Source organism: Diadema antillarum, unplaced genomic scaffold, assembly GCF_040938485.1.
Source record: "Diadema antillarum isolate AM-2024a unplaced genomic scaffold, OU_Dant_1.0 seq00000507_RagTag, whole genome shotgun sequence".
NCBI classification, from domain to species: domain Eukaryota; kingdom Metazoa; phylum Echinodermata; class Echinoidea; order Diadematoida; family Diadematidae; genus Diadema; species Diadema antillarum.
Window position 1 is genome coordinate 317,905 of NW_027271462.1, and position 15,826 is coordinate 333,730.

The following is a 15,826-nucleotide window of genomic DNA, read 5'->3' on the forward strand; positions in this document are numbered from 1 at the left end:
TCATATGCTTCCATTGTTGCTCATGAATGTGCTGCTCGGACTCTGCAATGGCAGACCCACGGATGGATGTAGGTCCAGCCCGCTGGTTTGACCGGTCTTGACCAGCAGACCGTCATGGTGGCCATTGGGCAGGTCAGCAGTGGACAGGTTGCTGAAAGAGACGAGAGCATAAGAAAATATAACAAATATGAATACACTCTTTGGTATGATATCTTCTGAGTCAATACGCCAGTTTGGGGTTCCAGTTTGAGCATGAGCAGAAAAAGGTCATTTGTACTGAGAGACAGGCTGGTTTTAAACTCACTGAGATAAGCATCTGTAATGCTATGATTATTCATGTAATCCTTATAAATGGTGCCTGCCAGTACATCCACCTGACAGCAAGCCTGGTATTTGGCAATGTAAACAGAAAAAGTTTGTTAATGTATTCAAAACAGCACAATGAAATGGATGCTTCCCAAAGTGTTGATTGACGAACCATTCTGGTCGCGTAATCTACGCAGGTTCATTCTTTGTTTGAATACAAGTTCTATAAATTGCTATGTTGGGCAAACTGATGCATTATGTCGCTTTGAATTGAGTGAAGAGCCTTACCAACTGAGAAGAATGAAAGGTCATTTGTAGCCATGTGCACATGAGCTATCTCTGAACTGGCTTATTCATTGCTTTCTTCAGCAGTGATGCATTTGAAGACAATACAGATTAACTCATCTTACCTCAGCGAGTTGCCAACACCACTGCTTGGGGAGGTCTTTGATGGCATGTATCCCATTGAGCTCCCTAGGGGCTGGGAGATCATTCCAAAGCCAGCAGTACTTGGCATGCCTCCTATCGACCGGTTGATATCCTGTGAAGCACAGCAGAAATCACGGACATGTAATCCCAATTATATTTCATGATGGTCATAGTTATATTTTATGATCTTACAATTGTACATTCTATTTCCCCAGAGTAGTGTCTTAGATATTAACACTGCTTCACCAGAGGCCCTGCCTTTATCATTACCCCAGCATAGCCATTTACCCATTTTTTATATCTGGCTTGAGAGGGACATCATGAATAAAAACATCTGGTCCAAGGACGCAAGCACTTGGAAAGTCTTAACCTCAGGACCTCAGTTTGAAAGGCAAAAGTCTCGTCCACCATATCAAAGTGCCCCTTCAGTGATATCATACACATTCTTTAAATTATCATACCGTTAGTGTTCTAAATCACTCCACACAGGTTCCAAAATGAGTGCTTTCTCTAAGGAGTGATAATTAAACTACAAGTGTATTCATTCAACCAAACTCAATCTGATTTTAATCAGATGTTTATCAGAATAGGCTTAATCAATCATTTCTTTAAGCAATGTTTAAGATACAAAAGCATCACATTATATCAATGTCTACATCTATTTTCTTTCTTTTTTTTCAATGAAATTCAACAGCTAAGTCTTATCTTCAAATAATAATTTTTATCAAAAGTAAGAAAAAACAAACCGCATGAAAAAAAAAAATGAAGGAAACTCAAGTATTTCCTTTTTTTCCAGGGCAATCCAGGGCCTAGAATTATGCCAACGACAATCACCATCAAATTAAGAGGTCACCAGAGGGAAACAATGTCATATGATAAGAAAATGGTTTGAAAATAAACTCACATCTTTCTGTTTTTCCAGCCGGTACTCCCGGACGAGTTTCTCCAGAGCCATTCTCTGCTTGCTGAGAGTGTCGATGCGTTCCTGCAGCATGGCGTTCTCCCTTTCCAGGAACTTGACCCGGTAGTCCTGGGTCCCAATGTCACGGCTCTGGTCCCTCACCAACTCCTCCAGCTCTGCCATCCTAGATGGGTAGACGGCATGTTTGATGATCACTCAGTGGCTGTTTGAAGCATGCTTAGCAAGTAACCCCAATGGGTCTATTAACCCGTTGAGGACAAACTGATTTTGCTATATTACATATTTCCCATAGACACCTGAGGGAGTATACTCAGGAATAGCCTGCAACGGGTTAAGCACTTATTTTCAAAGTTGAAAAAGCTATCAATGCCATTTTTGGGTAAAATCCCTCATGAGCTTGATTAGAATGTAAGTTGGGTTAACAACTCAGGAACTGAATAAAATTCTTATACAATTCTAGTCATTACAACTTATGAAAGACTCCATGACGATCCAACATTGTTATTAAACACAAAAAAGTTTTTTTTTCAAAAAAATAATTGCAAAGCTCCTCCGATGGCGGCACTTCCCAAAAAAGAAGACATCAGTTGAACGTTTCATTGACACTTTCTTCTTCCATAGAAGATTTTTTTTTCTGGTTTGTTTTGTTTTGTTTTGCTGTAACTCTCCATGAATGAGATTGTATGCCTGACCTGCATTATCATGAACACCACATGAAAAAGAATGAACTAGCTTGGGGATTTGAACCCGCGTCACCTACAGCATACCGGGCAGCAGCACTACCACTGAACTAGAGCAAAGTTACCAGTACTCTCTCTGCAAAACGAATTCCTGTTACTGTAAAAGTGGGTATTTTCGCGTGAGTAATTTTTCGCACTCGAGCGGGTAAGATAAATTTCACATGTTTTTAATTCCGCGGAATCAGGACATTAACTAACCTGGAACATTTGTATGGCGTGCAAAAATATTCCCTTGCTTTTGTTTTCAAACTAGCTTCTGGTTGCGCAAAATGCATGAAAATTTCCACTTTTACAGTACTTTCTTCTTTAAATTTTACTAGTTTGAGGGTAGAGGGCGCTCTATCCCTTACTTGGAGAGAACTTCACGGTGCTCTGAGAGTAACGTCTGGTGCTTGTTGTCCATGTTGGATCGGTCGTCGCCAGATTTCTGTAGCTCCGTCTTTGCCATGTTCAATTCCTCCTGCAACTTCATCAGGCTGTCTGTTAACATCGCCTTCTGCTTGTTGAAAATTTCTCTGAAAAAATAGAAGACCAAATGAAAGGAAAAATGTCATATAAAATCATTCATATCACACATTGCACTTCATAGATCTTCTTCTCTACTCTTTTGTTCTCGTAAAAATTAATGTATATTATCTTTCTTCATATAAAGAGTTATGTGAATTGACATGGCAAGTTAAAGGGGAATGAAACCCAAATGTATTCATGGATTGAATGAATGCAGAAATACTAGTGCAACACAGCAGTGAAGTTTAAGGAAAATCAGACCAGCTGTTCAACAGCCATGACGATTTTTTTTTTTTTTGTAGAGGAAACATACAGAGAATTTAACATATATGTATTTTCATTTTTCTTGCATAATGAAAGAGCATATGGCTTACCTCTTTCAAAATACAGGGGGACTAACATTACCTTGAACAAGTCAGTAAGAAGTGGAAGGAATGTGCACTTTTGATAAAAAAATCAACACATTTCACTGATGTGTTTTACTGATATTTCTGCATTTACTCATTTTATTTTGCTTTATTCCCCTGTAAGTGACTGTGCATGGGCGGTCATCAAAGGGTCAATGCCAAACCTCCGGTCCTCACCTGGCCTGCTGCAGCTTGGTCTTGGTGTTGGTCTTGTGGTCCTGGTACTTGCGGAGCTGGGCGTCCAGCTGGTTGGAGACCCGGAGGAGTTCCTGTCTCAGGTTCTCGTTCTCCCCCTGGAGGGTGCCCAGCTGGTGGAGGAGGGAACTCCTGCTCTGCTCTGCCATGTTGTGCTGGGGGAAGCATTGGAAAATAGTTTGGGCTTTATCAAAAATAATCCCCCACACGAAGAAGTTTATTAAGCACCATGGCCTTTGAAAGGCAGACCCGTGCACCATATATACAAGTATGACTATGATTATGATGATGATGATGATGATGATGATGATGATGATGATGATGATGATGATGATGATGATGATATTCCATGATGATGATGATAGCCATCATCATCATCATCATTATTATTGAGGGAAAGAGATTATTCATGCAGAGGGAAGAAGATGCATTGTCCAAGACGTTTTTCAAATGATGCCATCTGTATTTCTAGTTTACTACTGCTGATCTACAATTTTAACGAACTTGTTGGAAAAACAAAACCAGTGAGATTCGAACATGTCATCTACTATTATCGTTATTGATATCATCATTATCATCGACATTATCATAAGAATCATTATCAATTGTACCTTATCCTTTGGGTGTAGTTACACGGTAATGTTGTGGGATGTTCTCATGCATGCCTCACGACATTGTAAGAAAATTTTACAAATCAGAGCATGAACTCTTTACTGTGCTAGTCACAATTCAGTATTAAATATTTGCTTATTGATAGATAATTTCTACGCATTTGCCAATAGCCATACAAAGCACATCCAGGGTAAAAGTGTCCTATATATAGCTATTGATATCTCAGGTGATAGTTTAACCTTTGGGTATATATACAATCTGAAATATAAACTAGAATAAAGAAGTTACGTTGACTGAAATGACCAAATCAATGACACAAAAGTTTCCTGTTTTAACCCGTTGAGGAAGAGTCCTGAGTATACTCATGCATGTACACAATGTACTGTATCTATGGCAAATACCTGTTGTAGCAAAATCAATCCGTCCTCAACAGGTTAAAGTACCACGTATGTACCAACTTCAAAATCGCAGAGTACGATAAAGTGAATGAGGTACGCTAAGGGTAAAGAGATTACCCTGTCTGAGACGTTCCTACTGGTATCCTCAGCCTGTGCCAGCCTAGCCTGAATCTCTAGGAGCTGGTCCTTCAGCTCCACGTTCTCCTTCCTCAGCTGGTCTTCCAGGGCCCTGCCGGTCTTCAGCTGCAGCCTCAGGTCCTCTATCTGCTGTGACATCACAGACCTACAGACAGATAGACACACATATGGACAGACAGAGATTGTAGTCCAGTGCAGATATACATGTACGTACATGCCTTAGGTGTAGATATAATACATTATATATACCACTACACAGATAATGCATCAAAGATTTTCTGGTTTAATTGTTTCCAGAGCATCACCACCAGCATAAGCTTGGAAAGAAAAATAAGTCAAACTAGTAATCAAAGAATTGAAAAACAAAAATATATACATAATCATACCTTGTTTTTTGTGGGGTTTTTTTAGTGAGGTACAATGTACATTGTATATATTTAAACAGGAGTATGCACATTTGTATGCCAAACTACAGCACAGTTATTTGTTTATACTGGTAGATGCTATCATTCAGATAATGTATCAAAAATCATATTGGTGTACTCTCCTTGTTAAATCATTATGGTAATTAAGCATGAAAAAAAAAAACCAACCAACAACTTAAACTTGTGAGCCAGTATTGAGAAACTTTTGAATGATATAATACTTTTTCTTTGAGAAACAGAGACACATACAGACAGAAAAAAATTATTTCATTCTATTTCAGAAATAATTTTACAATATTTCATCTCTCATTTGCACAGTTACATGCTAAAGCACTACAAGTTGCAACGTACAGAACAAAGTGTCTCCTGGTTCACTGTTTGCCAAGATCCACTCACTTTTGCATTTTGTCATCTTGCCCCAACGCTTTCAATCTTGTGACCTCATCCCGCCTGTCCTGCAGCTCGACCTTGAGGGCGCCGTACTCCTTCAGCTGTGATTCCGTCGCCTGCAACCTCAGCACAGTCTGGTCTAGGTCTGACTGTAATTCAGGTATCTATAACGATGACAATAGAATAAAGAACTTTTAAGGATGTTACTGGAAGATGTGAGATATTAATGTAGTTTTAATTTCTGTGAGGTGAGATTTGAGCACGAAAGAAAAAAAACTAGAAATGTCGCTATGGCGACTGATGCCTCCACCATAATGCAGAATTCTCCCAATAGGCGTATAGTACAATGTCTTCACAATGTGTGATCCATGACAGTTTCACATAACTGGCAAAATATTGAAATGACAGGTCTGTCAGAAATGTCTTGAACTGGGTTGCTATAATTTTCTAAGAGCGCAGGTACACATATTTGGGGAATTGAGAATTTTTACTTGAATTCTGACGGACCTTTTTATTAGTTTATGCATTGAGTAATTTCCAAGGTATGATGAAAGAGTGTAATGATGGTACAAAATAGATTTTTTTTTTTTTTTGTGGGGGGGGGGGGGGGCATTGAAACCTGGCCTTTGACCCTTAACCTCTGACCTTTGACCTTCTAGCTGGAAATTTCCCGGAGAATCTCAGGGTAATGCATGTATTAAGTTTTGAAACTAATAATGCAAGCATTGCATATACTAGTACATTGTATATGAGGGAAATAATAAAATTTTGCGGAGTTGACTATTGACCCGTGACCCCTAAATTCCGTAGATAATCCCTGCCAGTCAGTACATGCGTATTTACCAAGTTCCACGAAGATACATTGAACCATTAGCGAGAAAAGTGATATTGCAACATTTTCGTCTCACCTTTGACCTTTTGACCTTTGACCTTATGACATGAAACTCTCTCTGGAGAATCTTTACGCAGTAGTACACGTCCACACCAAGTTTCAAGAAAATACCTTTTGGGCATTGCATAGATATGGGGGAATTTGCAACATTTGTGGCATTTGACCTTGACCTTTTGACCTTTGACCTCTTGCCAATGTCACTAAAATCTACTCAACTAATTGTCCCATCATACATCATCCTTGGACCAAGTTTGGTGAAAGCTGCTTCTTTCAGTTTTGAGTTATCGCGTAAACGGATACAATTTCATGATTTGACCTCGACCTTTGACCTTTGACCTTTAGCCGATTTCACCCAAAATCTAATCAAATAATTGCCCCATCATACTTCATACTTGGACCAAGTTTGGTAAAATTCCAGTAAATATTACTCAAGTTATCGCGTAAACGAAAGCGGACGGACGTACAGACGTACGGACGTACAGACGTACGGACGTACGTACGGACGGACGGACAACCCGAAAACATAATGCCTCCGGCACCACTTCGTGGCGGAGGCATAAAAAGGACATAATAGAGATGTTCAAATATCATGTGAATTTTAGTTTTACTAGGGTGATATTAAAGGCATCCCATGAAGCTATTGCTCACCATTGGTTTCTCACTTTTAGCAATGCTAGCAGAAATCTACTACACTTTAACTCTGTATGTGCCATGGTGGAAACCCCCTGTGTGCCATGTTATTCTGAGACACCAAGGTAGTCATGCCTTGTGAAAGAATTTTGTTTTTGCGATCTATACAACTTCTATAGATTTCTGTTAAGCTGGACATTAAGTGAGCAAGGTTGTAGAGAAAATGCCAAGCTTTGCTTTGACATAAATTGTATGACAAATCTATGTTAACTTTTTCTTTCGAATGACCAGTAGCTACATTACTGTAATGGCATGACTTTTGCACATAAAACAGTGACAAAAACTTAGAATTTACACTCAGATCTAGTTGGGAAGACCGCTTGATATTCAATCACCACATAGAATGCAAGCTGCATGTGAGAGGAACAAAATCGCGAGAAACGCTTTCATAATGTACCGCGGCATTAGGCGATTTGTCAATCGGTTTGGGCGGGTTTGTGCATTTGAGCAGAATATGCGAAGTTGGCACACCATCGACTGAGTCAGACGTGCGAACGTGGCACATAAAGAATTAAAATCAGTCTATTATTTGATGGCATTTTGTGACTGATCTGAGAGGAAGTTGTCATGAGCAAAAAAAAAAATTATTTCTCATTTACTCATTAACCTTTCATAATCTTAACCCGTTGAGGACGAGTCCCGAGTATACTTAGGCAGGTATCAATGGGAAAGGCATGATGCAGCAAAATCAGTCTGTTCTCAACGGGTTAAAAAATAATAACAATAATGATAATAATGATAATGATAATATTGCAAAGATAAATGAACAGTCCTGCTTTAAGCAATGAGGTAAGAAAAAAATATGTGGGTCATGTGATCATGCGAACCACAGCAGATCAAGTGCATGTATGGAGCTTGCCACAGAGGGCGCCAGCCCATGCTTTATGGCAGAAACACATGCCAACTTCATACTGTGTAGATCCTATTTTTCTTTTTTCTTTTTCAATCCAGGGATCTTTTGAAAAGCAAAGAGCATCAATGCATACATGTATGTATCATTGTGTTTTCATGGACTTTCTGTTCAAATGATACCATCAGGTCAACTTAATTATAGTCATTGCCCCAAGAAAGTTATTCTTATCAAAAGCATGATAACAAGATGCACATTTGTTAGAACAGAGAGATACTGAATAGATATTCAAAAATGTTAATGCTTCACAATGCTTCTACAATAGGTTAACACTGTTGTAGCATGCGGGATGATGTATATATATTAGAAATCGCCAAAATATCTGTGGTTGTGAGTAGTTTTAGGTTGGGTGTGTTTGGGTTTTCTATGCAATGTAAAAACAGCACATGCCTGTGATGCAATTGTAGTACGTAGATGGGCAATTACACAATAACCATGTAATAAGACCTGTGAATGTTCAAACATGCTTGAAAATTAACATTAGAAACTAGCATGCAGCGTAGCGTGATATGTTTGTTAGTTCTTTGACAATGTATATCTGGTACGCATGCCATATACGTGACGGAAATGGACAAAGTGTATTGACCTTCCTCTCGGCGGCCTGGGCCCTTTGTTGTACTTTACTCAGTGTCGTGGTGACCGCCATCGTTTCCGCCTGGTGGAGGTCTTTGGCCGCCTCCTGATGCCGGTACTGATTGGTCAGCTGCGGATGTGGGTGACAGGAATTGACCAATGAGGAGGGGTGTTTTAAGTTAGTTTGATTTATTAGGCACAAAGGATAAATACAGTAGGAGGGCCTTTTTTTTGGGGGGGGGGGTTGGGAACAAATTAGGGTAGCCTTTAATCATGTTTATCTCTAGTTTTTGCATCAAAGGTGTTACAAATAGCAGGATTAAGAATGTTTGTTGTGGATGCAGATAGTTACATCAAAATTTAAAAAAATTCATCACTTCCTTGCTGTACGGACTGCTGATAATACAGCAAAATAGCACTCATTAGTAATTGCATGTACTACACCTGTACCTGTTTACCTGTAAACTGTGTTACGACCTCATTTATTATTTGCTTAACACACACACCAGTCAGTAAACCAGCGAACATTCACAAAACACAGAAAAAATGGGAATTTTGCAAATTTGAAAACAGAGTAAAGCATGCATCCCATTAGATACATGTATAACGCAAGGGTGAAGAAAAGAAGAACAAAAATGAAGTACAAATGTAAGTGGCTTTTTCATATCAAATATGTTATCTCTTGAATCTAAGAAATCAATTGCATTTGTGTGCATTTGTGTCAAATGCTGCACAAGATGTTAGAGCAAGTTATTTGTAACTCTTTTTTTTTTAAAGAAAGCACCAAGTTTGATGGTGGAAGAAACAATAATTTGCATGACTGGCCGGTGGAATACAAAATTTTGGGATTTCTCTCCTGCTAAAATACATTTCATTAGTGTAATATAAATATGACTTCATGATACACATGGATGTTAGGTTTGTCAGTTGGTTGCTTTGTCATACTGAAGTACACAATCCCACTGTGACATCAAACATCAAAGATTGAATGGCAAACAGTCGGTGAGCAATCTACAATTTGTGACGAGGAGTGCACATCCATCGGTTGGAAAGATACACTGGAAATGGTGATTCATTCATTACAGTTGATATGGAGAACTCAATATGGACAAAAAATTAGCAGATTTCCATGTATCAGGCATTTTCCTTGCACGAACAATAAAAACGCTGTCACCCAGATTTACACAAAAATGGTACAGCTGCAGTTTGTACATCACACAGAGAATCTGTATTCATTTGTGCAGTAATCAGTGCATGTATGAGTGTGCATTCGTGAGCAATTGTTATAGGCATATGATAGATTATATGTACAAACATAACTAAATCTGTTAAAGTTGTTGTCGGTAATATAAGTGATTTATAACTTTATTCATATTACAGGGTAGTCTCCTTCTTGCAATAAGTACATGTATAATGCAATGATGATTGCTCAGGGAAATTAATACTCGCTATCAATTTATATATAATTTCTCACTACTTTTCCTTCCTTCAAACCCAATATATTTCATTAACAAACATCAAAGCATCAGTTAGTCCTCAGCAGGCTTAGCTCAATGTTACATTGTATGTTATAAGTTTAGAAATAGGCACATTATTTCAGGTGTGCATATAAGGGGCATTTGGGACTGCGACAAGAATTGGCCATCATCAGCTTACTAGGTTAGTCTCACTCCCAGACTTACCCTGGTTAGTTCTGCCTCTGCCTCCTGCTTGCCTTTCTCTGCTTCCGACAGCCTATCCATCATGCTTTTCATCTGGCCCCACAGCTGGTTAGGTAATGAGTAATGAGTATGGCTATATTCCAGTTCTCAACCACAACCACATGCATATTACAACCCCAACACCTATATGAGATTGCTGTTTTTGTGCAATTCTTTTTTAATATTGCAACCCCTTCACCGATACACGACTGCTGCTTTTTTTGCGTTTTATTTTATTTACCGATCTATTATATTCTTTAAGCACACCCTTCAAGAGTTATCTTTTCCATTTCTTTCTTAATTGTACAACTTCATATACTCTGATAATCTAAGAGGAGTAAGTGTATAGAAGTGATGCGAAATTCTGCCAAGTGCTCTGTTACACAATGGAATGATATAGTTGTATTTATTTATGATTGGTCCACGATACAAGTGTACATAGTCCGATGAGATGGGTAAGAATTGACGTTAATATGAACAGTGCAAATCTTGTGAATACAAATTGTTCATGTCTTACATTGAAAGTTCAGTTTTGCTCATAAACACACAAACATCTGTCGTAGGCATCATAGAGTAAATAATTGTATGTATATGCTTGTTTGGATGGAAAATGCTTAATACAGTGAGTCAAATGATCATGATTAATAAAGATGATTAGAACGTTGGTAATGACATTAATGACGATAACAATAATTTACAATAGAATCAGATAATGATACATGTAATAATGATAATAAGATAATCATCATCATCATCAAGATCACCATCAGAGTGATTATAACAATCATAATCATATTATCATATCACATCTGTTACAATACATGAAAACATATCTTTACAAAGTGCTCCAAACAAACATAGTATTTTCAATGTGCTTTACAAATCACAGGGAAATTTGATTTAATAGACGAATTTCCAATTTTCCTTTTAGACATCCAGGGGGGCGTTTCATCAACGAGTTCGTCGGAGGTTTTCACCGACGAATTTGCTATCAGCCAATCAGACGCAAGGATTTACACTGACAACTGTTAAAAGCTAATGAAATCCTTGGTCTGATTGGCTGATAGCAAATTTGTCGGTGAAAACTCCGACGAACTCGTTGATGAAACGCCCCCCTGATTTGGGCAGAACAGTTAGAGTTGTCGGGGGGGGGGGGGGGGGCAGGTGATTTTACAGGCAATGTCAACTATCAAGAGACCACAAGATGAGTATTACAGTAACTGTTTTGGTTTGTTTGCTACACCCCACAGCCAATTCCTGTGTTCCGGTAAAATGCATAAAATGTGTACACTGTACCTTGGTCATTTCTTCTTCCAAGACCTTGTTGCGAGACTCGATGTCTCCTCTCCGACGAGTCTCCTCTTGAACCTTCTCATCTGACTTGGAGCCATCCAGAGACAGTCGGCCAACTTCTCGTCTCAGGTGGAGAATCTCCTGTGAAAATAGTATAGGGGAATATGGTTATATGGTCAGCTGAGAACCAGAAGGGCACTATTGCATTCTTAAGATTTGAGCGTAATCATAAACGAAACAATCAATTATCACGATGTAAAATTTATATAGGGTAAAACAGCGCCCTTGTGGTACAGAATTTTTTACATTTACTGAAAATACAATCATGTCATACAGTTGTAATTTGACATTGATGCCAAGATGTAAATGAGATTGAGTTCTACAACATGATACCAATAACTCAATACTTCCCCAAAATTGCCATAAAGCCCTTCTAAGTTCTGGTTCTTAGCCGATGATATGTATGTTTATATTATAGGGAGAGAGAGAGGTGTACATTATATATCATTGTATGGCACTAGTGTCATCCAGAATTCTTCCTCTGATTATTCCAACAATACAATAATACTCTGTCACACCAAAAGTTCCATTTTTACTCAAAGTCATTTTGTAGCAGCAATTCACACTTTGTTTTACCATTTGTGCACTTTGATTGCCATCTGGTGCAGAAAAGAGGGTGGGCAGTGTTGTTTGTGGTAAGCACTGATGAGGGCAGATTTAGGCATTTTGTCTGTAGTAACAACCTGTATGTAGAGATCACCCCTTATTTTTTCCTTACATACATTTGTAGTTACTGTTGACATCTATCACAATATTTAAATGCACTGGGAAGCTTTTTTGACGAGTATGGAACAATTTTGTTTGGGGAACCCTGCTGGTCTCTGTACCTCATTCTTGTTCTGGATTTGTTCATGGAGGTCCTGAATCCGCCTCTCTTCCCGATCCAGGGACCGGTTGAGGTCAACTTTGTCCCGGCTGGCGAGGGCCTTCTCCCTCTCAAGCTCAGTCTTCAGAGTCTGCAACTCATTCTCCATCTTAGACTGTCAATGGAAGTATGATAATATCAATGGTTATTAATAACGATGATGATTGCGATGATGACAAGGATGATGATGATGATGATGATGATGATGATAATGATAATGATGATGAATAATGGCGTTGATAATGATGATACAAATTATGGTGACAATGATAGTTATGATGGTGATGATGATGATGGTGATGTTGATGATGATACGGATGATGATGGTAATGATGATGGTAATGATGATGGCGATAGTGATGGTGGTGGTGATGATAATGATGGTGAAGACAATGACAATGGTGATAATGACAATAGTGAATACAAATACAGTATTGATGATTATGAAGATGGATTATAGTGATTCCAGAAACACCTTCAAAGCAAGCAATTTCCACAGATTTTCTTGTTACTTTTTTTCTTTCTTCTTCAGAGAAATCTAGCAGTAATTCTGGGCAATTTGGTGGAAGTGAGGTATTCATGCTCATCAAGGAGAAGAAAACTCTACACAAGTTTGTGATCAGCTGAATAAGATAATGACCACAAACATACATGTATCAACAAACATTTCATATCCCTAATGTCAGAAATACTGTAAAAGTGGTATTTTCGCACAATTAGTTTTTCGCGCTTGGCCGTGTCAGAAGAGTTTCGCGTGTTTTTAATTCCGCGGAATCAAAACATCATGCACAGGAACAAATGGCAAACAATAATATTCGCGTGCTTTTATTTTCGCGCTAGTTTCTGGTTGCGCAAAATGTGCGAAAATTTCAGCACCGCAAAAATTTCCACTTTTACAATAGGAGGGAAATTTGCTCATGCCCTAGTTGCCCCCCCCCCCCTCCAAAAAACCCCAACAACAAACAAAACAGCGAAAACACAATCAAACAAAATCAGAAACTGAAACATAACACAAACAGAAGAACGGACTGGCATAAAATGAAGAAAATAAAAAGATGTAAGAGAGTAAAGTAAGAGAGATGTACGTAAGACAGAACAAACAGTTTGGACAAGAGGATGAAACTTGGAAAAGAGGATGAAAAGATTCAAGGATGGGAGCATCTTATTCAACTCATAATACACCCACCTGTCCTTCCCTGGCGCTACCAGCTTGTCTGAACAGTTCTACTGACTTCCTCCCCAGCTGCTCCTGCAGACCCTCTGCCGTCTGTTCGGCCGTCCGAAGCTTCTGCTTGGCTATCTCTAGCTGAGCAAGCAAATCTGCAGCAGGAATTGTAAAGATACTCAATGTAGCAACAGGTGAGCACACCACAGAAAGATTATAACTAATTCTATTTCAATAATCTTTTATAAAAGTTTCAGAAATTTTCTTAGCACATTGTAGCACATCACAGATGATTTACAGAAAAATGTGTGTATGCGCATTTGTATGTGAGTATTAACAAGTACCAGTACATTATACTCTTGCCAACATATCAACAGTCATCTGAAATTGTAGAAAGGTATTTCTCATATTTCACGATTAGCCCTTTGATTTACTCTCCAAAGTGTTTCAGACAAGAAGCAAATAACAATGTATGCACATGAAAAATTGTTCAAACACAAACATCTTCAGAAAGTCCACAAAAAAGAAATCATGTATGCTATTATTGCAGGAAGCCTAGATGCAAACACACACTTGTATAAAGCTCATTGTACTGTATATGCCTGCTATGAAAGTGCAAGCAGAGACTCCAACTCTCCCGCCGAAAACCTATTTTTGCAAAATCTCCCATTCTCCCGCTGGAGATGTGATTTCTCCCGCCCTGGCTCTGTGTCTCCCGGTGGAAAGGATTTCTTACTTATTGCTATCGTATGTTGAAAAAATAAGCCTTAGATAGCACCAGAGAACATCTAGAACCCTAGGAACTTCGCGCTTCGCACACATCAACTTGGAGTCTCCCGTTTGCTAGGGGTTTCGGGCGGGAGAATCTCCAGATCAGGAGGTGCTTGGGGTTGGAGTCTCTGTGCAAGTAGCAGATGGTAGAAAACAGATGAATACATCCTAACTGTGATGTATGAATCAGATTGAATATATCTGTGTGTGGTACTTTATGTTATGATACAACACAAACACAATATTAAACCATTGAGGATGAGCTGATTTCCTACAACATACAAAAGTGTATGTTTCCCACAGACTCCTGCCCAAGCATATTTTGGACTAGTCTTCAACGGAATAAAAGTAGGACTGAATGAATGACTTGAGAGCAATCACACAGGATTTTATCAAAATGTCTCACTCACAGTATAAAAACAGAAAACACTCTTCTTGTATTTTACCTTTTACTTTTCTCTTCTCTAATTCCAGTTCCTGCTCCAAAAAGTTGTGCTTTCCAAGACTAGACTCCAGCTGATATCACAAGGAGGGGGTGAAAAAGAAGAAATTGAGCAAAAATGTATTTCTTCTGGAGGTAAGATAAACCTTGCAATGCAATGACTAACACAGTAATAGTGTGTATGTTCATACATTATGCATGCTGGCAGCTGTGCTTCCATTTCTGCTGTCTTTTCAAAGGTAATATCATTGATGAAATTTTCAGTCATTCCAAAGTTTATATTTAGACAGCCAATTTGTTTTTAATATACAGCACTTTGCCCATGGAGATTAAGTTTAAAGGTCGACATCGATGTGTAAATAAGTCAAGAGAAACTGCTCTAGCTTGTATGGCACTCTAATGCTCTTTATTATGACTTGATACATTGATCATCACTACAGCATACAGTCAAGGCACATAGTCAAGGCACATGATATAAATACAATTTCCACATTGCACGAGTGAACTAATTATTTGCCACAGCGTACCAAGCCATGCTGAGATTATTATTAACCCTCATACCAGCAAAGTAAAACATGCTGAAAGAAAGTAAGGGGCAGGTCATGATAGAATGCATCTGTTAAGAAGCTGAGATAAAAATTGATATTAAAAACAAAAGATAAGATAACCATGAATATAACCAAAATGTCATCATTAATTGATTTTGTTGTAATTGTTTAAATCTGGAGTTATGACATCACATGGCTATTAAAGCATATAGAACAAATATATGGGAAAAACATTGTAACATTCATCATGGATGCCAACAACCCACGTACATACAGTATGGGAATATTGGAGTACACACTGTACAATCTTTTAGTTTTCCTTGTTCCAGTCTGAAGTACATTAATGTACCAGTATGTTCATATCAGTGTTAGATTGCAAGACTTTTGGTCTTCAGAACAATGTTCTTGTCTACATACTACTAGCCATTCACCAATGTCCCCTTTTTCA

At 38.5% G+C, this 15,826-nt stretch overlaps 1 protein-coding gene across 1 annotated transcript in view; it reads right to left on the reverse strand.

Moving 5' to 3' along the window:
- Positions 1-15,826, reverse strand: part of LOC139733993 (uncharacterized) — a 68,383-nt gene continuing 52,557 nt past the window's right edge. The window contains exons 12-24 of the mRNA XM_071644800.1: positions 14,835-14,904; positions 13,639-13,772; positions 12,415-12,567; positions 11,531-11,668; positions 10,217-10,300; positions 8,548-8,664; positions 5,476-5,633; positions 4,634-4,799; positions 3,489-3,661; positions 2,748-2,912; positions 1,640-1,820; positions 717-847; positions 1-151 (exon numbers count right to left, since the gene is read on the reverse strand). Coding sequence (XP_071500901.1) covers positions 1-151; positions 717-847; positions 1,640-1,820; positions 2,748-2,912; positions 3,489-3,661; positions 4,634-4,799; positions 5,476-5,633; positions 8,548-8,664; positions 10,217-10,300; positions 11,531-11,668; positions 12,415-12,567; positions 13,639-13,772; positions 14,835-14,904 — 1,821 coding nt within the window. The remainder of the gene's footprint in view (positions 152-716; positions 848-1,639; positions 1,821-2,747; positions 2,913-3,488; positions 3,662-4,633; positions 4,800-5,475; positions 5,634-8,547; positions 8,665-10,216; positions 10,301-11,530; positions 11,669-12,414; positions 12,568-13,638; positions 13,773-14,834; positions 14,905-15,826) is intronic.